This window comes from Chlorocebus sabaeus, chromosome 12 (assembly GCF_047675955.1).
Source record: "Chlorocebus sabaeus isolate Y175 chromosome 12, mChlSab1.0.hap1, whole genome shotgun sequence".
In the NCBI taxonomy this organism is placed as follows: domain Eukaryota; kingdom Metazoa; phylum Chordata; class Mammalia; order Primates; family Cercopithecidae; genus Chlorocebus; species Chlorocebus sabaeus.
The window spans coordinates 62,266,971-62,291,239 of record NC_132915.1 but is presented as its reverse complement, the minus strand read 5'-3'; the positions used below and the strand labels follow the sequence as shown (position 1 = coordinate 62,291,239).

The 24,269-nt window shown below is 42.8% G+C and overlaps 1 protein-coding gene across 4 annotated transcripts in view; it reads right to left on the bottom strand.

Moving 5' to 3' along the window:
* NFX1 (nuclear transcription factor, X-box binding 1) overlaps positions 1-23,283 on the bottom strand; it is an 83,810-nt gene extending 60,527 nt beyond the window's left edge. Inside the window, exons 1-6 of one of the 4 annotated variants that reach the window (XM_007968995.3) lie at positions 23,143-23,283; positions 18,317-19,324; positions 12,333-12,491; positions 10,494-10,571; positions 6,124-6,229; positions 2,391-2,462 (exon numbers count right to left, since the gene is read on the bottom strand). In XM_007968995.3, the coding sequence (XP_007967186.2) occupies positions 2,391-2,462; positions 6,124-6,229; positions 10,494-10,571; positions 12,333-12,491; positions 18,317-19,324; positions 23,143-23,167 (1,448 nt within the window). In that variant the 5' untranslated portion in view covers positions 23,168-23,283. The remainder of the gene's footprint in view (positions 1-2,390; positions 2,463-6,123; positions 6,230-10,493; positions 10,572-12,332; positions 12,492-18,316; positions 19,325-23,142) is intronic. The other 3 variants (XM_037998326.2, XM_007968994.3, XM_007968996.3) reach the window with 3 other exon arrangements.
* Between the last annotated feature and the right edge of the window lie 986 nt (positions 23,284-24,269).

Sequence of the window (24,269 nt, the reverse complement as noted above, 5' to 3'; positions counted from 1 at the left end):
TGCGGCCCTAACTCTTCCCCTCAAAACCTACTCAGCCTTTTTCTAACTTCATTTCCCTTACTTTTTCCAGTAAGTCTCCCTCCTCCAATCCTTATTTCCTCAATTACTCTCCCCTTCTCCACTCTTTTTCTTCTTCTTTTTTTTTTTTTAAAACAGAGACAGGGTCTCACTATGTTGCCCAGACTAATCTCAAACTCCAAGGCTTAAGCAATCCTCCTGCCTCAGGCTCCCAAAGTGCTGGGATTACAGGCTTGAGCCACCACGCCTGGCCCACTCTTCTTTTTCTTCCTTTGTTCTTTTTATTTTCCATCCTGTCTTTCTCTCCTGTTTTCTGAGTGGTGAGGAACTGAAGGCTATTCCTGAGTATTTGCTTTATGTGATTTCATCTGAGTTCCACGAAGCGGCATGCATAAGGAGAAAGAACGCTGGGGTGAGGAGTTAGAATATCTGGGTTCTAGTCCTAGCTCTGCCTGGAGCTTCCACAGTACTTCACAGACAGGGGAGAAGGATAGCTATCATGTACCCAGATCTGACACACTCAGATTAACAGCACAATGGCATTATTCTGAGACCCAGCACTTAGAACATACTATATGTGACTTTGCTTCCGGGTAGGGAAATAAGCTAATTCTAGTTTTGTTCCAATAAACATCCTGATTTTGCTGAGAGAAGGATATAAGAAAGTCCTTTTTTTGTTTGTTTATGTGAGACAGAGTCTTACTCTGTTGCCTAGGCTGGAGTGCAGTGGCGCCATCTTGGCTCGCTGCAACCTCCACCTTCTGGTTTCAAGCGATTCTCCTGCCTCAACCTCCCCAGTAGCTGGGGCTACAGGCATGTGTCACCACATCAGCTAATTTTTGTACTTTTAGTAGAGACAGGGTTTCACCATGTTGGCCCAGTTCGTCTCGAACTCTTAACCTCAAGTGATCCGCCCACCTCGGCCTCCCAAAGTGCTGGGATTACAGGCGTGAGCCACTGCGCCAAGCCGGATAAAGTACTTTTAGACAATTGTCTTCAGGTCTCTTTCTAGGGTAATGGTTAAGCACTTGCAGTCTACTCTCCTGCAAGAAGAGTTTTATCTGATCCCCGACTCTCAACTCCATATTTTGTTCTTAAAAGTCACTGTTATATACATAAATGATCAGCTTGCAGTACTTGACCTAATGACTAACACTGGCCTATTATGCTACCATTCTGCCTAGCACCATGGCTAACATTAACCCCTTGAAGTAGACACTATTATTTCTACTTTATGATAAGAAAAATGAGGTCCAATGAGACCAAGCAACTTGCCCAGAATCAACAACCAGTAAGTGACAGAACCAGGATCTGACCTTTCTGAGTCAAAACACTTACATGTAATCTCAGGCCACATGGCTATCCTCATAAGTTCAGTAAAGGCTAAACAAATGCACCTCACTGAAAATCTGCATGATTCATCTCATCCTGTGGTTCAGAAATCATTTTAAGATCTTACTGGGCCTCAGAGACACTCCACAGCTATCAGTGATCCTTGTACTAACCATGTAGGAGACCTTGTATTATAATAGAACAAGAGTGGGCTCTGGAGTCACCTATTCTTTCATTCAACAATATTCATTAAAAGATTCCTAGATGCAAGATACTGTGCTAGGCACAGGAAACTGGTCCCAGCCTCCTTGACCTTAACAGGCCTGGGTTCAACTCCTGGTTCTGTCACCCACTAGAGAGGTTAAAAAAAAATCATTGTCGACTGAACACGGTGGCTCACGCTTGTAATTCCAGAACTTTGGGAGGCCGAGGCAGGTGGATCACGAGGTCAATAGTTCAAGACCAGCCTGGCTAAGATGGTGAAACCCCATCTCTACTAAAAATACAAAAATTAGCCGGGTGCGGTAGCAGGTGCCTGTAATCCCAGCTACTTGGCAGGCTGAGGCAGGAGAACTGCTTGAACCCGAGTGGCAGAGGTTGCAGTGAGCTGAGATCGTGCCACTGCACTCTAGCCTGGGTGACAGACCGAGACTCTGTCTCAAAAAAAAAAAAAAAAAAAAAGTCCTTGTCACCTGGTATTTTACCTGAAATAATGGGTAGTCTCACAATCTCACTGTGTGTATAATTTCTTAATCACTTATAAGATTACAAAATAGGGTCATGGGCAGCACAGGGAACTACTATAGAAAAGTACTATCCGTGGTGCATTTGGTCTCTCAAGTTGCCCACTTGGCTCTCTTCCAAGTTGTACTTTCCTTCTGTCCTCTCCTTCCTGTTCTAAAGCTTAAAAAAAAAAAAAAAGTACTATTCATGCCTACCATTTATTTGTATCTAGCTACTATTCTTTTATTTTAGAAATTCACAAGTCAATCATGCATGTGAAAACTGAGGTCTTCTTTAGAGTGCAATTTTAACTTTACCTGGTTCGTCCACATTCACATGTTTTTGTCATAAAGGCAGGGCAGGGTGGGCAGGGTCCTGGATGGCAGAGACTGAAAGAGAAAGGTTTCACTGAATAAACCACAGCCATGTATCCAAATGCGAACAAAGCTGTCCTAGCTGGGTCTTATTGTGAATATGGCAACAAATAAATCTACTCTGACATGTCTTTGTATTTGTTTAAAGTTGATTAAACTATTTGAACAAAGATATCAACTGTACTTTTATGTGCAAAAAACTGACATCATTATCACCATAGACTATTTAACCAGAGAAGTAAATCCCATGTCAAAATACTGGTTATATTTGGGTCTGAGAGTCAAAGATGACATTTTCAAATACGGTCTTGGTCCACTTACAGCAGTGTGTGGGGATAAAAACAGTTTGCTACTCAGGTAAAAGGCAGAATGGCTGATAGGGTCCTGTAGAAGATTAGAGTCTAAGCAAGGTAATAGAACTCAAATCTACTGGGTTTGTAAGAAGTACAGACATACTCTTCATCAGCTATTGAAGTAATAATCAGCCACTGGGCTAACAATGGAACAGTGAAAAGAAGGCTGACATGAGGGGAGGCATGCTGGTGAGTAACATGGAGAGAATGAAAGGGAAAGGGGTCATAGAAAGAACTGGGCTGAGTGATATGCTATAGGTCAGAATTAGCCCTCTGAAAAATGCTTTTTTAAGGAGCTATATTATAGAGACCAATAGAAAAAAGTTACAATATGGAATTTGTGTATTCAAATAAATACTGTCCTCTTCAAAGCAGACACTTTGGCAAATTACACAGTAGTACAGAAATACCACTACTTAAAACATTTTGGGAACTTCTACGATAACCGTTTTTGGAGTAGGAGGGGTATATTCTAGGTGGCAAATCACAACCCTTTGGGAATCAAAAGCCAATCAGAGCCAAGACAAATTAATCAGATGGGTGTGACAGGACTCTCATTCATCACTAGTGGAAATGTAAAATGGTATGGCCACTTTTAAGACAGTTTTGTAGTTTCGTGCAAAACTAAACATAGTCTTACCATACAATCTAATAATTACACTCCTAGTTACCCAACTGAGTTAAAAACTTACATCCATGGCTGAGCGCAGTGGCTCATGCCTGTAATCCCATCACTTTGGGAGGCCAAAGAGGGAGTGTGCTTATAAAGTGCTTTAGTGTGCTTATAAAGTGGTCTGGCTGGAATGTTTAGTTTCTGTGAAACTCCTAAACAAGCTCTGATAATTCTTAAATAAGGTTTAAACATTGAAAACAATACAGGAACAAGTGTCTAGTCTTCTAAGGTGACTCATTTTGATAGGCAATACCCATAGGAGACATAAGTTTAAGCATGTTTCTTTAAAGGTGAGTATCATTATTCAACAGTTATATTTTACATATACCTCAATCCTTTTGGGTGAAGCAATTTTCATTGCTTGTCAGGTATGGGTGATTCTAGGTTATTTCAAATATCCCAGAAGCCAGGACTCAATCTCAGGTTTTCTTAACTTTTAGACCAGAGGTTCACAACACTGGCTATATATTGGACATGCCTGGAGAGCTTTTAAAAATATAGATGTTCACACCAGGCATGGTGGCTCACACCTGTGCTCTCAGCACTTTGGGAGGCTGAGGTGGGAGGATCGCTTGAGCCCAGGAGTTCGAGGGTGCAGTAAGCTACGATAGCATCACTGCACTCAAGCCTGGGCAACAGAGCGAAACCCTGTCTCTATGGCTTTTGAGGCCTAACAAGTGTAAATGAGAGAAATCAAAGCTTTCTTGGAGATCAGAAAAGTGCTACTGGGGAATGGGTTTCAGCAACCTCTATGTTGCTGAAAGTAAAAGAAAGTTCCCAAGTCAAGTGTGAGAGCTCCAGAGCCACAAAAGAGAAGGAGCAGGTTTTAAAGTGTTCTTTTCTTTCAGACATGGTGCTGATCACGTGATCTGCATCAGTTTTCATCTCTGGTAGTCATGAAAGCTTTGGAAAAATAGTCCATGCAGAGGATTAACTTATTATTGAATTTACTGAAAATGACAATTATGGCAGGAATAGCTTAAGTCCTTCCTAAAGAAGGACCTATGCGAGCAGTCAAAGAGAAGGAGGTATCTGACTGCCCAGCAGATCACAGGCCATGCTGTCTAGCCCAGTCTAAAACAGTTCTACTCCCACTGATATTTCCCCAGCACCACCACCATGCCTTGATCTCAAGGCCCCTGGTCCAATACTATCCCTGCTCCAAGCAGTAGAAACACCAAGATAACACTCTGATGCCTCCTTTACTCTTAGACTTGGGTAGTAAAAGTAAGAATCGTCATTTTTTGATCATTTGCCAGAGTCTGTACCCGGCCACATAGGTATACTAATTCATTTAATTTTCCTAGAACTCTGTATTATTATTACTATCATCATTATTTTACAGATGCAGGCTTAGATAAGTTAAGTAACTTGCCCAAGGTCACATAACTGTTTAAGTAACTTGAACCTAAGATTTAAACCTTCGTCTGAGGTCAAGGCCTGTAGAAATTTACTTGTAACTGATCAACTGTTTTTCTATTACTGTGCATTTTTTGATATTTAGAAGCTGACTGCATACAGTCTACTTATTTATTTATTATTTTTAGAGACAGGGTCTTGCTTTGTTGCCCAGGCTGGAGTGCAATGGTGCAACTACAGCTCATTGTAGCCTTGAGCTCCTCCTCGCTCAGCCTCCCAAGTAGTGGGGACTATAGGTGTGTGCCACCACACCCGGCTAATTTTAAATTTTTTTGTAGAGATGGGGCCTCACTTTGTTGCCTAGTGTGATCTAGAACTCCTGCCCTCAAGCAATCCTCCTGCCTTGGCTTCCCAACGTGTTGGGATTATAGGCATGAGCCACTGTGTCTGGCTTATGGATATAGTCTAAAGCCAGCTGTTTATTGTACAGAAAAGACTTGACATCCTACGGCTGGGTGTGATGGCTCACACCAGGAATCCTGGCATGTTGGGAGGCTGAGAAGAGCAGACTGCTTGAGGCCAGGAGTTCAAGACCAACCTGGGCAACATGGCAAAACTCCATTTCTACCAAAAAATACAAAAATTAGCCAGGTGTGGTGGCACATGCCTGTAGTCCCAGCTACTCATGGGGATGAGGTGGGAGGATGGCTTGAGCACAGGAGGCGGCGGTTGCAGTGAGCTGTGATCACGCCACCATACTCCAGAGCCTGGGTGACAAAGCAAGACCCTGTCTCAAAAAAAAAAAAAAAAAAAAAAAAAGATCGACATCTTAGAAATACTGTCTGACCAGGACCCTATACAATTGTCTTTCCCCAGACAGAAGGTTCTCCTATACATTCTCTTGGACCTGGATATCCTGGATATCAATGGGGGATAAAACATGAGTCACATTTCTTCTTAGAAGCAAGCAGTGTAATGTAATGGAAGGAGCAATGGCTTTGGAAACCCTAGCTCCACCATGACCACTGTGACACTGGGCAAGAGGCTTGGCCTTTCTGAGCCTCATCTGTAAAGTGGAGATGATAAATATCTATCCATTACTGGGCAGTGGTAAGGATTCAACAAGTTAACTGACGTAGAGTGCCTGGCACAGGGTGATCTGGGACCATTTACTGAGGTCCCATATCACCCTTCATTCCAAACTGTCACATGCTAACCAGATATGTTTACTTAGAGCCACCAGCAAAGCATGTCCACCCAGAATCCCAACGGAACTGGCATTCCAACTTACAGGTTACAGGAATGTGGACAGTCCTGGCCAGGCTGTTTCTTTCTACAAACCTCACCACAGCTATGTGGAATTTCATTTCTGCTCCACTCAGGATTCTTTACCTTGCCTAGAACACATCAGATCAGAGAGTCAATGGTACAAACTTCAACCACATCCTCAACTTTAATGAAACAGTGAAGTATAGCTAGACAGCATGCAACTTTAGTGTGGTTTTTATTATTTCAACAAATGTATTATCTCATATCCTAAAATGAAAAGATAAATATAATGCTATTCATAAAAAGTTTCACTGAGTATGATAAATCTTAAATCTTGGATTACCTGGTAAAGATAAATAAAAAGTCACTTTTACTTATGAAAATACTACCTTGACTAATAAAAACATTTAATTTAAGATAAATACCTATATGACAAGCCGTCTATAAATGGGCTTCTGGACTGATATGCAAATTGCTGCTGCAAGGATCAGAGAGAGGGAATAAGAGAAGAGCACCATGGGGAAAGGCGGGAGGCAGTAAGAGATGGAAAGGACATAAATCCCCTGTGTAGCAGGAACTCACCTATTCCAAAACTATAAAGTAGGCATAAAAAAGCTTATAATTTTATAATCAACATCACTGCAAATTTTCATGGCACATCTTCCATGGACTCAGCAGAGACAGGGAAGAGTAAAACGAAGGCACAGGATTCCTCCTTGCCCTTGAGGAATTCATCCTCACTTTGGCAATTTGCACACTAAATTGCAGCCATCCCCAGTCCATGGCCTCTGCTTTTCTCTCTATACTATCTCTTTCAGAAATTTTATTCATGTTGAGGGGTGCAGTCCACCTAAAGGCCACTGATCCCCAAATCCACATTTTCTCTCTTGCCCTGAATCTTCAGTTGCAGACCCACATGTCCAAATGTCTGCTGAACATCCTTGCTTGGGGTTTCATGGTCACCTCAAACTGGCTTCATCCACAGCCAAAGTTCACATCCCTCTACAACTCCTCCCTGCTCAGGGCTTCCTATTTCTGTCAGTGACCCCAACTCTGTCAGAGTCACACATGCTCAAAAACTACAGTCATCACTCATACCTCTTTTTACTTAATCACCAAGTTGTGTCAATTTTTCCTACACAGTGGCTCTCACCTCATCTCCTCTCCTACTCCTGCCTCTCTACTGGCCAAAACCTCATCTCCAGACTCTTACAAAAGCTTCCCTGCCTCTGTGCTTTTTTGCTCCAATACAGTGCCCTGGTTTTTCCCTAACATCTCTCAAGAGTTCTACCTCTTGTCCCTGACTCCAAATGATGTTTTGGGGTTTTTTGCTTTTCTTTCCCCTGCAAGTGTTCTGCATTACACCCTCTTCTCACTCTGTACCCTTTCATCTGCTAGGGTCTTAACTACTCCTCTCAGCTGTAATTCTCATCCTTAAGTCTTGGTCTTTCCTCAAATATTGCTTCCTGCCTATTGGACACATCTCACTGTATGTTCTGCTCACTCCTCCAACTCAACATATCTAAACTGCAGTCACTGTCCCCACCAGACCTTGTTTTTTTGACCTGCCCTTTTCCTTGGTATCACCATCTCTAAAAGCATGAAACTTTGGAGTCACATTTGGGTTCCTCCCATTCCTACTACTGTTAGGAATCAACCTAACACCATATTTTTCTTTCTATCACACTCATTAGAGGCTTGAACTGTTCTTCATCTGGATTATTGTAAGTCCCAAATTGTTTAGTCTCCAAAATACTCTACTCACTGCTACCAAACCCATCTCCATAAAGAACAACGTTGATGCCCTCAGTGGCTTCCCACAGCCTTCCAAATGAAGTCCCAACATCTGAGACTGGTATCAAAGGGTCAGCCCTTCCTTTCCAGTCACCTCCCACTTCTCTACTATCACAGACCTTGGGCTCCATAAGTGGATGAATCACTCTTCTCCCAACAGATCCTAAACCCTGTTGACTTTGAACTGCCTATGCTACTCCCTCCAACATATCTTTCTGCCTACCAAGGTTTTACCTAGTTTACAATGTCAGTTCAATTCTACGTCCTTCAAGAAGGCTTCTCTTAAACATCTAGCTGCAAGTCGTAACTCACCCCAAAGATCTCCCATAGTACTTTGTACTTCTAGCAGAGTATCGGTCTAATTGTGTCTTAACTCTTAGACTGTAAGCTCTGTTAAGTTAACCTGTTTTATTCGCCTCTTTCTTCACAGTGCCTCGAACATTGATAAGTTCTCAATAAAAACATGTTAAACTAATGGTCCCCTGGAAGAACAGTGTGGGGCAAAGTCGTCAGCAAATAAGGCCTTTATGTACATTCTCACATCATTTTACCACTTTCAGATCATCTTGACCTTCACTCCACATTCTTATACCGCGTTAGAGTCTCTCATCTAATTTGCCAGTAAAGGCTTTAACAAGATTTTTAATTCCATTGTGGTACTTTATGTTTAAAAATCCTTCAAAATAAGGTATTAAGTATTGGTATTGTCCTATTTGCCCAAATTTCCATTGATCTCTTACTTCCAGTTTCATGCTGCCTTTCTGGTAGCAGTATATTGAAGAATATTTATTCCCTCACCTAATACCAATTTAGTATCTATTAAGGCTCAGATTCTGTCAATAAAACATATAAGACCAGAAAATTCCAAATAATATAAAACAGTGGCCAAAGTGAGAGAGAGAATAACAAAGGAAAGCTTCCTTTGTAAGAGGGCTTTTGGGGTCAGATTTTAAATGCTACTGTCGTTAAGAATTGAAAGAAAAGAAGGGAATTCAAGGAGTTCACCAAGGTATTATGTCTAGAAGATACAGAGTTGATGGTAAATGACTGACTCTTTGTGAAAGCTGTTAAGTAATGGGAAAGGAGAAATATGAGCAAACCGGTTAGAAAAATAAGGAGAGCATGCAGAAAGAAACAGGAAGAGTTGCCGGGCGCGGTGGCTCAAGCCTGTAATCCCAGCACTTTGGGAGGCCGAGACGGGTGTATCACAAAGTCAGGAGATCGAAACCATCCTGGTTAACATGGTGAAACCCCGTCTCTACTAAAAATACAAAAAACTAGCCGGACGTGGTGGCGGGCGCCTGTAGTCCCAGCTACTCGGAGGCTGAGGCAGGAGAATGGCATGAACCCGGGAGGCGGAGCTTGCAGTGAGCCGAGATCACACCAGTGCACTCCAGCCTGGGTGACACAGCGAGACTCCATCTCAAAAAAAAAAAAAGAAGAGAAACAGGAAGAGTTACTTATTTCAAGAAGGGAATGGTCAAAGCTGTCAAGGGCTATCACTCTGCCAAAAAGATTATGAGCTTATAAACCAGCCTTAGATATGGTTGCAAAGGAGTCATTGGTGATTTGTTTTTATTTCATTTACTTATTTTTTTGAGATGGAGTCTCACTCTGTCACCCAGGCTGGAGTGCAATGGCATGATCTTGGATCACTGCAACCTCTGGCTCCCAGGTTCAAGCGATTCTGCCGCCTCAATCTCCCAAGTATCTGAGATTACAGATATGTGACACCATGCCCAGCTAATTTATTTTAGTAGAGACGGGGTTTCGCCATGTTGGCCAGGCTGGTCTCGAACGCCTGATCTCAGGTGATCCACCTACCTTGGCCTCCCAAAGTTTGTGCTGGGATTATAGGCATGAGCCACTAAGCCCGGCCCATTGGTAATTTCTGAATACAGTTTCAGTGAGGCAACAAGACAGAAGCAAAAATGCAATGCCTCAGGGAGGGAGACAGACAGTAAAGAAACAAAATCTGAAAAAGCAACAACTAGAGGGAGGTTAGTCATTAAAAGGTAGGAAAGGGAAAAAAAACCATGCAGAAATGGGCTAGCAGCAAGAATGAGCATCTGGGTTACAGGAAGTTTTCCCCTAATACTTAGGGGAACTGAGATATTAAAAAACAAAGAAGTATTCCATAAAGAGGGAAGATGCCAGGATAGAGTTTATAATGCTGGTTTGTAAAAAAACTGCTTCTTATAAATATCAATGACTTATTTCTAGGATTAAAATAAACACTGTTATTTACTCATACTGCTCAAATCTGGAATATCAAAGCTGTAACTGCTGGGGGTGAGATGAAGCCCACGTCCACAGCTACATCTGCTACCTGGTCAGGCCTGGTCTCAAGACCAAGGAGACCAGCACTACAGCCCAGAAGCAGCATGAGCCTCGTTGGTCACCTCCAAGACAGCCTGTCAGGAGCACAAAGGCCGTGGCTCTAGCTGTGTGATAGACGACATAAATATAGTCTTATAGACTCCTATAGCTTTGAAGTCTCCTTAGTAACTTCTAAAACATGCCCCACAGATCACCTTTCCTGAACTGAGGTACAATGTATATAGTAAAAGAGACTCCAGTGTATATAAACAAACTTACCGCAGAAACAAGTGTAGGTATTAGGAACATGTGCAGAAACATTCTGACAGGCAGGGCACCTCCAACCACTCTGGCCATCTGTCAGGAAAAATGGGAGTAGGCCAAATAAATTTTCTTCCAAAAGCCACATGTAATTAAAAAAATTTAAATCTATAGGAAGCCACAATATTGAAGTAGTGGTAATAATTTCAATGTTAAGCATACCAGACATTTAAGGAACAAATTCACAAAACTGACTGCTTAGCTTGAATACAGCATTTTCCATTGAATATGGGGTTCATTAAAAAAAAAAAAAAAAAGGCCGGGTGTGGTGGCTCACGCCTGTAATCCCAGGACTTTGGGAAGCAGAGGTGGGTGGATCACGAGGTCAGGGGATTGAGACCATCCTGCCCACCATGGTGAAACCCCATCTGTACTAAAAATATAAAAATTAGCTGGGCATGGTGGTGCGCACCTGTAATCCCAGCTACTCGGGAGGCTGAGGCAGGAAAATCACTTGAATCCGGGAGTGGGAGGCTGCAGTGAGCCGAGATCACGCCACCGCACTCCAGCCTGGCAACACAGCGAGACTCCCTTTCAAAAAAACCCCAAAAAACAGAAAACAAACCCACTAGCTAGACATGGTGGTGCATGTCTCTAATTCCAGCATTTTAGGAGGCTGACGCAGGACTGCTTGAACCCAGGGGTTCAAGACAAGACTGGGCAACACAGTAGATCGTCTCAAAAAAAATTAGCTGGATGTGGTGGCATGTGCCTGTAGCCTCAGCTGCTTGGGAGTCTGAGGCAGGAGGATCATTTGAGTCCAGAAATTCAAGGCTGCAGTAAGACATGATCACACCACTGGACTCCAGTCTGAGTAACAGAGTAAGACTCTGTATCAAAAAAAAAAAAAAAAATTACAGTTAGATAGAAGGAATAAGATCTAGTGTTTAGTAGCACTATAGCTAACAATAATTTATTGTATATTTCAAAATAACTAGAAGAGTAGAATTGGGATGCTCCTAACACAAACAAATGATAAATACTTGAGGTGTTGGAATCCTAATATGCCAATGACCCTGATTTGATCATTACATATTGTATGCTTGTATCAAAATATCACGTGTACCCTATGAATATGTAAACTATTATGTATGCATAGTAAGAATTTAAAAATGAAAAAAAAAAAGATGTTTTTTAGTTTGTTTGTTTGAGACAGGCTGTCTCGCCCTGTCACCCAGCCTGGAGGGCAGTGGTGCAATCTTGGATCACTGCAACCTCCACCTCCTGGGTTCAAGCAATTCTCATGCCTCAGCCTCCCAAGTAGCTGGGATTACAGATGCCCGCCACCACGCCTGGCTAATTTTTATATCTTTAGTAGAGATGGAGTTTCGCCATGTTGGCCAGGCTATTCTTGAACTTCTGACCTCAGGTGATCCACCTGCCTCAGCCTCCCAAAGTACTAGGATTACAGGCATGAACCACCACACCAGGCCAAAAATGAGAAGATAAATTAAAAATAGAATTACCATATGATCCTGCAATCACACTTCTGTGTATGTATCCACAGGAAATAAAATCAGTATGTCAAAGAAAAAATAATAAGTAAAAGCCATCGTTTTCAATATGAGTGACTGATTTTATCATATCCTAAAATATATTTTAATACTGTTATGTTTAGCTGGTTTATTTAAGATCTATAACTTAATTCTGGTCATCTGAAACACATGATCAAGGTAACATACACTCCCTGCAGAAAAAGTAGTCAAGAGAAATTAAATTGTATTTTTAAAGCTGGGCTTAATACTTGAACACATCAAATGGGTGAGAATAACTACTAAGAAGAGAGAATTAACTGACCTGCTTGAGATGCTGGAGACCTTGCCCATTTCTTTATGCAGTTCAAATGAAACACATGGTAACAGCTTTGACAACTCCACACTGGAGCCGTGACGCGAACCAATTCACAGCACACCATGCACTCATATTTTTCTGTAGTTAGTTGTTCAATCAGAGAACCTATTTAAAAAACAAAGTAATAAAAAAGATAAACTCAAACACAAAAAACCATTCCTCACTTTAATCAACCAAGGATCATCAAGTCAATCAAGAGGAGAATCCAAACACAGAGATTTTAAGGGATACCTGATTCTGGGTAAGGCGTCTGGCTATTCAGACTGAGGCCAATAAGGGGCAGGAATATGCTGAGGAAGAGGATTTAGGAAGGAGACATTCAGGTGGGGATTCCCATAATTAAGGAAACATCCCCAGGAAAATAGCAGAGTAGCCAAACGACCCTTGTAACAAAGCCTGAGGATCCACTGGGCAATATAGAATCTTGCTTTGCATTTTCTGTTTTCCAGGATCCTCTACATCTATCAGATCCATGGATTTAGGTTAGGAAGGGGCTCATGAAGCTGTAGTGTCAGCTATAACAAGCCCAAGTCCGGGCAGGTTCCAACAACCCATGAGTGGTGAGATGGCTCTAGCAGTTGCCCTGAAAAAGTCTTTAGTCATTCCCTTAACAAAGATATTCTTGGTGCCTACCATAAGCCCCATGGTGGTGTTACAGTCCCTGGCTCCGGGAACTCCACATCCAATGACAGAGACCAGTGTGTAGTTATCAGCTTAATCCTCCCAGATTTATTTCTGAATACCTTCGCCCACTTCCAGATTTTTTCCTCAAACACAATTACAGCAAAGTCTTTCCAGATTTCAGTACAGCCAGATACTCTCAATACTCTCAAAACTGAGTGTGAGTGTGTGTAGATGCTTTTTTGAGTACATACTTTTAGCACTGCATTTATTTCACAATATTATTGTTATTTGTTTTCAGGTCCAAATAAGTTAAAAGAATAAAACTAACCTAAAATACAACATTCCAAGCACATTACATATTATTAGTTAGTCCTCTCAAACAGGCTGTAACAGGTTGGGCACGGTGGCTTACACCTGTAATTACAGCACTTTGGGAGGCCAAGGTGGGCAGACCATGAGGTCAGGAGATCAAGACCATCCTGGCCAACACAGTGAAATCCCATCTCTACTAAGAATACAAAAATTAGCTGGGCGTGGTGGCATGCGGCTGTACTCCCAGCTACTAAGGAGGCTGAGGCAGGAGAATCTCCTGAACCCAGGACGTGGGGGTTGCGGTGAGATGAGATTGTGCCACTGCACTCCAGAGCTAGACTCCTTCTCAAAGAAAAAAAAAAGGCTACAACATAGGTACAATTTTACAGATGAAGAAACTGGCTTCATGTAATTAGATCATTTATCCAAGGTCACAGAACTAGAAATTTAAAAGTCAAAATTCAAACTTGTCAAACTATCTGACTCAAAAGCACACATCGTAATATTCCATAATATTGGCTCTCCTAAGATTTACTTTCTGATTGTTCGCTTTGATGTCAAAAGAAAGAGAGAACACCCTGAGACTGAAAGCTCTGTGAGGAGGGAGAGTCTTATCTACCTTGCTGAGTGTAGTATTTCCAGTGTCTGGCATATACTATGTGCTCCATTAAATATTTGTTAAATTCATGGATAAAGGAATAAATGAGTGATATCTAGTCTGTTCCACAACCTCCTTCCATGAAAGTTATAGGCGTCACCAAAGTTCAGGCTTGAGTGCAGTGGCATGATCGTGGCTCACTGCATCTTCAAACTCCTGGGCCCAAGCGATCTTCCCACCTCAACCTCCTGAGTAGCTGGGACCATAGGCGTGTGCCACTATACCTGGCTGATTTTTTTTGTTAGTTTTTGTAGAGATGGGGTCTACCTCTGTTGCCCAGGATGGTCTTGAACCTCTGGGCTCAGGTGATCCTCTTGACTTGGTTTCCCAAAGTATTGGGATTACAGAAATTTAACCAAATTAAAAAAAAAAATCTTCCCTGAACAAGAGTAAATAAAACAAAAGCAAAAACATCTTTTCCAAAAGGGAAAGATGAAGAAACTGTCAGAGGTGGTAGGAGACTAAGGAGACATGACTAAATGCAACGTGGTATCCTAGATTGGGTCCTGAAACAGAAAAAGAACATTCGCAGAAAAACTGGTGAAAACGGAATAACATCTGTAGTTTAGTTAATACGATTATACCAACGCTAATTTCTTAGTTTTAACAAAGGTACTCTGGTTATGTAAGATGTTAACATTAGAGGAAGTTGGGTGAAAGATATATGGAATTCTTTGAACCATCTTTGCAACTTTTCTATAAATCGAAATTATTCCAAACTAAAACATTTTACAAACAAACATCTTTTTCTCTTCCAGGCTTTTAACACTTCGGTGAATGCCAATTCCATTCTTCTAAGTTGCTCAGGCATAAAATCTTCCTTCCAAATACATCCAAAATCTATCCAATTGTTACCTTTTCCACCACTATTACTCCAGTCTAAGTCTCCATCATCTCCTACCTGAACAACTGCAATAGTCTCCTAACTTGTCCTGTTGCCTTCTTAGAGCCTGTTCTCCACACAGCAGCCTAATAATCTTTTTTTTTTTTTTTTTTGAGACAGGGTCTCATTCTGTCAGCCAGGCTGGAGTGTAGTGGCATGATCACTACTTACTGCAGCCTTGTCCCACCGGGCTCAAGTGATCCTCCTCCTTCAGCCTCCTGAGTAGCTGGGACTACAGGCATGTGCCGTCATGTCCAGCTAATTTTTATTTTTTTGCCTTTTGCAGAGATGGGGTCTCATTAAGTTGCCCAGGTGGATCTCAAACTCCTGGGCTTAAGCAATCCTTCTGCCTTGGCCTTCCAAAGTGCTGGGATTATAGGTGTGGGCCGCCACGTCCGGCCTCTGATTATTTCAGAATGTAAGATCATGCCATCCCTCTTCCCAGGACCTTCCAGCAGCCTCTCATCTTATTCAGAACCAAATCTAAGGGCCTCACATGATCCAGCCCTTGCTATTTCTCTGACCACCTTTCCTGCCCCCATCTTCATTGCCTATAATACCCCTCCCCACATTTAAATTTGCTACTCCCCCTGCCTAGAATGCTCTTCTCAAGCCAGCCACAAGGTGCATTTTTGTACTTCATTCTTGTCTCTGTTCAAATGTCGCCTTATCAAAGAGGTCAACCTATCTAAAACAGCACTCTTGTCACTCTGTCCTCTTAACCTTCTTAATATTTCTTTTTAGTCCTTATCACCACCTGACATACTAAATATCTAAGTGCTTTCTGCCTGTCTTCCCTACCAGAATGTAAATTCCACCAGTATTCCCTGTACCTAGAACAGTGCTTGGTATGTAGTATTTATGCAATAAATATGAATGAAGTGTTCTCAAAAATGATACGAATAATGTGAGAATGTTAAGGACCCAAGAGATTTGTTAAGCAGAATTCTAAGATGGTCTTCCAGATTCCCACTTCCCTGGTATGCATACCCTATATAATCTCCTCCCCTTGAGTATGGGTGGGCCTGACTTAATCAGTTAAACCCTTTTAAAAGAGTTGAAAAATCAAACAGAAGTCAGAGAGATCTGAAGTGGCAGCAGTTGCTTTCCTGCAGGCCTCAAAGAAGCAAACTATCATGCTGTGTATAAAGCCATGTGGCAGGGACACAGGTGGCCTCTAGGAGCTGAGAGACACTTCTGGCCAACAGCCAGCAAGAAAACAGGAACCTCAGTCCCACACCTGTAAGGAACTGAATCCTACAACAACTAGTGATTGAAAGATCTCAGATGAGATCACATCCCTAGCCAAATTTGGAGACATTGAGCAGAGAACCCAGCTAACCTGGACCCATTCATCTGACCCACAGAAACAGTGGCACAATAAATGTGTGTTATCATAAGCCACTACATTGTGATAATTTGCTATAAAGCAAGAGATAATTATTAACCAGCCTTAAGGATTCAATAACAACTCTGGTATAACATTGCTTTGCTTCACACATATATTGAGGTTCCAAAAACAACCCTGATGAACAAGCAACTAGAACGATAGGCTGGTGTAAAAACAGGCCCTGGGTAGATGGTGGCTTCAAGGGTTGGGCTGTGTCTCACATTAAACTGGAGAGGGGTTAAGATAGTGAAGGTCCATGAGGAAGAGCTAGCAGAATAAAACTATTTAGCTTGATGAAATATACACTTAGAGCAAAATGATAGATGTCTTTGAATACTGCAAAAAGCTGATTTGCAATAAGGAGGAGGGGAGCTGTGAGAAGAGAGACTAGTTGCTATGCTGCTCCAGAGGATAAAACTTGAACCAAAGGATAGGAAGGAAAGGAAAGAAGCTTTCAGTTCAATATAAGGATGAACTTTTAAACGGTCAGAACTGAGTACCTACTATGTTTCAAGAGCTGTGTGGGGCAGCAGGGTCACAAAAAAGAAAAGAAATACACAGTGTCTGTTTTTAAGGAGTTTACAGACTAGTAGAGGACAACGAAGCATAAATAAACTATGGCTTCCGGTAGTAAGTTCTGTAATAGAAGCATGCAAATATAAGAGAAAGACATAAGTGTAAGGGCTGTAAGAGATTAATGCTATCTATAGAGGTGAAAAAAAGTTCCCTGGACATATGACTAGAGTAAATTATTTCCCCCCCAAGACAGGGTCTTGCTCTGTCATCCAGGCTGGAGTACGATAGCTCACTGCAGCCTTGATCTCTTGGGCTCAAGTGATCCTCTCAGCTTCCTGAGTGTCTGGGCCTACAGGCATGCGCTAACATGCCTGGCTAATTCTTTTATTTTAATTTTTTTGTAGTGACAGGGTCTTCCGATATTGCCGAGGCTGGTCTTGAACACAGGTGTTCCTCTCACCTCAGCCTTCCCAAGTGCAGGAATCACAGACGTGAGCCACCATGCCCGGCCTAAAGTAGCTTTTGAAAAATGAATAAGACTTCGCCAGCGAACTGAGTGACAAATTCGAGAGAGAGGGAGCCACATGCAACAGCATGCAAAGACAAAAAAGTGTAGAATCCAGGGAATAAAATGTGATAGATACTGAGGCAACAGCAGAAAATGGGCCTGTTGAGTAAGGCAGAAGCAGTAAATGGAATTAAGCAGGGGAGTGACACAGTTTAATGAGTGTTTTAGGCCGGGCGCAGTGGCTTACACCTGTAATCCCAGCACTTTGGGAAGCTGAGGCGGGAGGATCATCTGAGGTCAGGAGTTTGAGACCAGCCTGGCCAACATGGTGAAACCCCATTTCTACTAAAAATACAAAAATCAGCTGGGAATGGTGGCACACGGCTGTAATCCCAGCTACTTGAGAGGCTGCGGCAGGAGAATCATCTGAACCCAGGAGGGGTTGTGGTGAGCCGGGATCAGTACCACTGCACTCTAGCCTGAGCAACAGAGTGAGACTCCTCTCAAAAAAAAAAATAAATAAAATATGTGTTTTATAAAGATTGCTCTCTGATGCTGGTTTAAGAGGTGAACTGAAAGAGAAATTAAGAGATGACAAGATCAGTTAGGAACTGCTACAACTAAGCAGACCAGATGAGGCAGATGAGATGATGCAGGATGAAACCAACAAAGGCAGCAGAGGTGTTATGACCCACCACTTGTGCTTTCACAACTCAAATACAATCTTGTAACCAGACATCTACACCACCCGTATTTGCATTTTTGAAAACCCTTACAAAATTCCTCATTTGGAAAAGAAAAAGAATTATTATTTGTATTTGCTTGTGATATGCATAAAACTAAGTGGTTACCTAGAACTGGGGAGGGGAGCAGCGAGTGGTGGTAGAACTTAGGCAGACAGTGAATAAAGATTGAGACTTTTCACCGTGTAACTTTTCATACCTTCTGCTTTCTAAATTATGTGAATATATGACTTATTTAAAAATTTAAATTAAAAAAAAACACAACAAAGTATTTCCACCAATCTAGGTAGGTTTACCTGTGTGCGTTTCCACATTCTTTAGCACATGGTTCTGTTTGCCTCTGGGGAAAGGAGATACTACTTGAGGATCCTGCCTCCGTACAGTGCATTTCTCTTGGTCAACCCTCCTGGAAGACTTGTTGATGACTGCCAAGTTCTCACTGTCACAGGTAGATTTTGCTGGTCTTTCATTGACGTTATCCTTTGGAATGGGGCCCATGTTGTTTCTGTGTCCTGCATTTGCATGTCGGTGGCCCTCCTGTTTGGGTGGATTTCTGCCTGGTCGTGGCCTGGCCCCCTCCACTTCCCAGGGAGGCCTTTTCTGTGGGTATCTTCTCTGCTCATTTCGTCTGGCTCCATACCCATCCAATACTCCTTTTCTAGAGGATGTATCTGAAGAGTCAGGGTGGAAAACCCCCACAGGTTTGGTATTTTCGGGTCCAGCATCCTCGGGTTTTGGAGTTGCTCGGTTACTCCATTCACATTTGAGTTTCCCCTTGACTTTTGGTCCTCTACCATAGCTATATACAAATTGTGTCGCTTTTTTGGGTTTTGCTCCCCTGGGATCTGCACCCACAACTTCCTTCTCACTCTCAGACGGGCTGTGCTCTCTGAGGTCTGTCCCACTCTCTGATCTGGTCGAGCTCTCTAATCCAGCTGTATCTGAGGTCTGCTCAGCAAGACTCTGTGCTTTCTTGACTCTGATATGGTGCTTCTCATTCCTCAATTTCTGCCAAGGTTGACCCTGAAGGCCATGGCTCTTCGGTGATTTATTATAAGGAGAGGACTGGAAAGACGTCAGTTGACTCTTAGGTTTGCTTCCTGAAGGATGATAACTATGCTGATGAACAGCAGAGATTTCATCATAAGGGACCTGCCTGGAAAGGTGACAGGGAGGTGGTGAACTGTAATTTCTTCTACCGATCCTATTAGAGTCTAATCTCCTTTGAGTCCCACAATTTAGACCAGAGTTTTTTTTCTCCTGAGGAATGAATTCAGCAGCATCTGTATTGAATTTAAAAGTACCTAGGACATAAAAAATAGACATGCCAGTAAAGAAATTAAGCTTCATCCATGAAACTCATAGACTCTAAACCAAATCTAAAAATCATTTTCCTTAGGACTTTGTATAAACATGCTGTTAAGTAAGACCTATGTTTCCAGTGAAGGTGGTAGGTTCAAGGTGCTTGTGGAGGACTAATCAATCATTATTCCATGTCCAAAAACCAAACACCAATAGCCAATCACAGCTAAGTACTGTTGAGTAAAAATGCTCACCTGGGCCATAAAGTACTATGTATACACATATTTCTTTTATTACAAAAATTTAAGGCCAGCTAATAGTTCAGGGATATCAATCATCAGGTTCCATGTGGTCTTCTTTCAAAACACTAAAGCAACATTGTGTAATATCAAGTAAACAGGCTTTGGACTAAGCCAAAATGGGTTAAAGTCCGTCTGTCCAACTTATGGTATGAACTTAGGGATATCATGTGCCTGCTTTTAGCCTTAGTTTCCTTGTCTATGGTAAAGGATGACAATACTTATTTCAGTGGTTACTGAGAAATTCAAATATGATTTCCTAAATAGTACTTAATAAGTGTATTAGTTTCATCTCTTTCCCCTAGGAATATATTTTGGGTTTTCCATACACAGTCTCTATGATATGGTCTACAATCCCGAAGCGGAAAAAATTAAGCATACTCCCCTTCAACCCACTCATGTTCCCCCAGAAGATGCTTCTTGGTACAGTCAATTCAGTCCCTGAAGTGCAAAGACAAAATGGTTTGCCTAAGGACATAAAATTAGTAGCAAAGTCAGAACTATGGGTAGCATACAGAATACACTATAAATTGATAAGACCTGGAAGACATGGGTTTAAGTCACCTACCACTTATTGTGACTTTATGAAAGTTACTTAGTCCCAGTTTCCTTACATGTAATGAAGACAGTAACAATCTCTACATCAAAGAGTTGCAATGAAGAGTAAAGCAAGTTAATAACACACATAAAATAGTTAAAATGGTACTCTATCATTGCTGTTAGGACTACAGAGTATCTGAAACACACAGGTTTGAGCATAGGTGGGTGCAGTATAGAGGCTAAGGGTTTCAGGTTTAATAATAAGGCCTAACATTTATTAGGTATTATGTGCCAGGCACTATCTTAAGCGCTTTACCTGTATTAACTCATTTAATTCCTACATTCCTGATGAGAAAACTGAAGCACAGAGAGTAAGTAACTTGCCCAAGGCCACAGAAGTATCCCAAGGAAGACTTGGGATTCCAACTCAGGATGTGTATTAGAGACCATGCTCTTATACTAACAGAGTTTGGGCAGTGGGTACCACAGACACATACAGTGAAGAATGGAATGATCATAAAGGTCATAGAGTAACCTCTCAACCAATTCAGGGTTTGTCCTGAAAGCTTTCACATAGGCAGAATTCTAAGGGGTAGGATGGACGGCCTCACAAAATGACAAGGGGATTAGACAAATGCAGAAGGTGGCAGAGGTATTCTGGAAACATAAGATAACTTAAAGATTGAAATGGTTAAATTGGACCAGTGGGTATTGTGTAGTTCTCTCTTGCTTGAAAAAGCAAGACTGGAAAGAAGGGCAGAAATAAGATCAGTAAAGATGTCTAGAGAAGCCTAGTAAAGGATGGGAAAAGAGTGCTTCATGTTAAGCAGTAATGAGTTGATGTAACTACAGAATCCAGAGAAGGTTGCATGTATTCATATACACGATATGTTCAACTAGACATGAGGCAGGAGGCAAAGCCCTCAGGAAAAAAACCCATAAGAGACATGAGGAAGGGAAATAGGACACACTGATAAGGAAACTGGCCATGGCAAAGATCAGAGACACCAATTTTTTTTCACTATTTCAAGCAGCTGGAAGTTAGTAAATAGGATATCCAGTCACCATGGCTACAATACAAGTAAGTGGTACCCTGAATCCAAGATAACACAACGGCACAGTAGGTGTCCAACAGGTGGTAGGGCAGAATAAAGAGAAATCCAACTGGCAGATTAGAAAGTCCAGAGAGAAGGCTGGTATTGCAGAGTCTGCTCATAGACAGAAAGGTATCCTCTGCACTGGGCTTCTGTTTAAAGACTCTGATGATGAGGGTGTGGGCTAAAGATGATGCTAAAATAATAACTTGGAATGGGAACTAAAGCAAAATCAAACTAAAGCACACGAAAAGGAGTAAGGAGGTCTTTGAACTAGAAGATTTTGCCTCATTAGATACTTTGTGGGTTGGAGGTAATAACTTGGGCACAACACCAAAGTTCAACACGATGACTCACAACTAGGCCCCACCCAATTCTTCTTCAAACACTGAAGGGTACAGAAATGAGTCAGAAATGAGCCTGTGGATGAGACGATCGATGGACCCAGTTTAGAGAATCTGGTGAAGGACTAGGTAAGGAGAATAACAAAATACCCAGCCCAAAAAGTTTTCCAACCCCAAGGAAGACTTAATATCCACAAGACTAGGGTATACCAATGCAGTGTGTTTTCCAACTGTTTTTTTTGAGACGGAGTCACGCTCTGTCGCCCAGGCTGGAGTGCAGTGGCGTGATCTCGGCTCACTGCAACCTCCACCTCCAGGGTTCAAGCGATTCGCCTGCCTCAGAATCCCGAGTAGCTGGGACTACAGGCGCGTGCCACCACGCCCGGCTAATTTTTTGTATTTTTAGCAGAGACGGGGTTTCACCGTGTTAGCCAGAATGGTCTCCATCTCCTGAGTCGTGATCTGTCCACCTCACCCTCCCAAAGTGCTGGGATTACAGGTGTGAGCCACCGCGCCCAGCCCCAACTTTTAAAACTAAGAACCATAGTAATAAATACATTTTACCTGCCACCCAGTATACAAATACACACATGGTCTTCTTGGTGCCCCAATAGCTGGTCAGGGACAGAGCTAAGATTCAAACCAATGGTTTCCAAACTCCATTCTGCAAACTGCTGCCCTATTTTCCAGAGTGGGCCATAAAATCAAATGAATGCAGTGGGCTGTGACATATTTTTAAACGAAATAGAAAACAGAATATATTGCTGATTGTAAAACAAACCAACCAACCCCAATGCTTCCAGAAACTTCTGATTCGCTTTTATATTTATGTAAGTGTTCAATATTTAAGGTCGTGATGCAAAATGTTTCTTTTGGTTGCTGTCCAACAAATTTGGAAAACACTGATCTATGGAACACCCTGAGGAAATTGATGTTATATTAACGAACAAATGAGGCTGTCTCTACACACTGAGGCAACTCCGGGGGGGGGGAGTGAGTGAACAATTATGGAACAGGTACAGTACAGGGCGGGAGCCATCACAGGAATTAACTTATCTACTCCCACCTGACAGATGAGACTCAGACTGAGTCACACTAGGTTCGTAGCAGGCTGAGACTCTAAACTACTGGAGTTCGGCTCGCGCCCACGCCACCACTCCAGGCAGTATGAGCACACCACACCCTACACGTCAAGAGCCCGTCACCGTCACGGGCTGTGACCTGGCCGACGCCCGCCTGTCGAAGGTCAGTGCGCCGCTGCCCCAGAAAGAGCCTGTGGGAGGGCAGTACACCCACACCGACTTGCAGCGCCGGGACAAGTCCTCTCTCCTCCTAAACCCAGTTACTAAGCTTCACCACCTAGTCCAAGAGAAGAGAGATCGCCGTACGCACGATGTGCGGGGCTTGGCCCTTCCGAGCCACTATCCGCAGCCCTAGCATGCGCTACTCTCGCGATATGAGTAGCTGGGGCCCTAGAACTTCGTCACTGACCCAATTACCGTTCCCTAAAAGGGGCCCAGTCCCACTAGGGCCGGGATAATACCTGAGACAGGAGGTGCCTCCGCCATCCCGTGCCGCAGAACCTAGATCGAGTCGTACAGCCAAGCGAGCACTGTCACCAGATCACGTGCTCCGGACTTCCGGCGCCGCGAGAATATTCGCATCTGCGCGTCGTGTAGATGGCCACAGAGGTTGCGCAGCCCGAATCTGTGTGGCGCGTTCGTGACGTCAGATAGACGCACCAGGTGTCGGGCGGGAGGAGGAGACTAGCAGCTGCATGGAAATAGCAACAATCGCGGGAGCGAGAGGTTGGCGACTTGCGTAATCATCGTGGTTTTCTTTCTTTTTTGATATAGGGTCTTGCTGCCTTACCCAGGCTTGAGTGCAGTGGTCCGATCATGGCTCACTATAGCTTCAGTCTGTAATCCCCCCGCCTCAGCCCCCGGGGTAGCTAGAACTACAGGCCGAGCCACCATGCGCGCTATTTTTAGGAGAGACGGGTTTCGCCATGTTGCCTAGGCTGGTCTCCAACTCCTGGCCTCGAGCGATCCTGCCGCTTTGGCCTCCCAAAGTGCTGGGCTTACAGGCGTGAGCCACCACTCCTGGCTCCAAACTTTTTTTTTTTTTTTGAGACTGAGCCTCGCTCTGTCGCCCAGGCTGGAGTGAAGTGGCGCGATCTCGTCTTACTGCAAACTACGCCTCCCGGGTTCAAGCGATTCTTATGCTTCAGCCTCCCGAATAGCTGGGATTACAGGCACCCACCACCACGCCCGGCTAATTTTTGTATTTTTAGTAGAGATGGGGGTTTCATTCTATTGGCCAGGCTGGTCTTGAACTCCCGACCTCAGGTGATCGGCCCGCCTAGGCCTCCGAAAGTGCTGGGATTACAGTCGTGAGCCGCCGCGCCGGCCCAAACATTTCCTGATGGTCTTTTTAAAACTGCTTATCCATATCCACTGCCCTTTTTTTTTTTCCTGATGGTCTCTTGTATATTGCTGGTATCAATCGTCAGTTTTAGACATTTAAATTGTCTTCCATTAAGTTTATTAATTTTGTCCTTTGCTGAACATAAATCTTTAATTTTGACAGGTTAGCTCATCAAACCTTGTAGTCACCTTTAGAAATTACCAGGTGTATCAGTCTGGGTCCAATCAGGAGAGAGGAACCCTA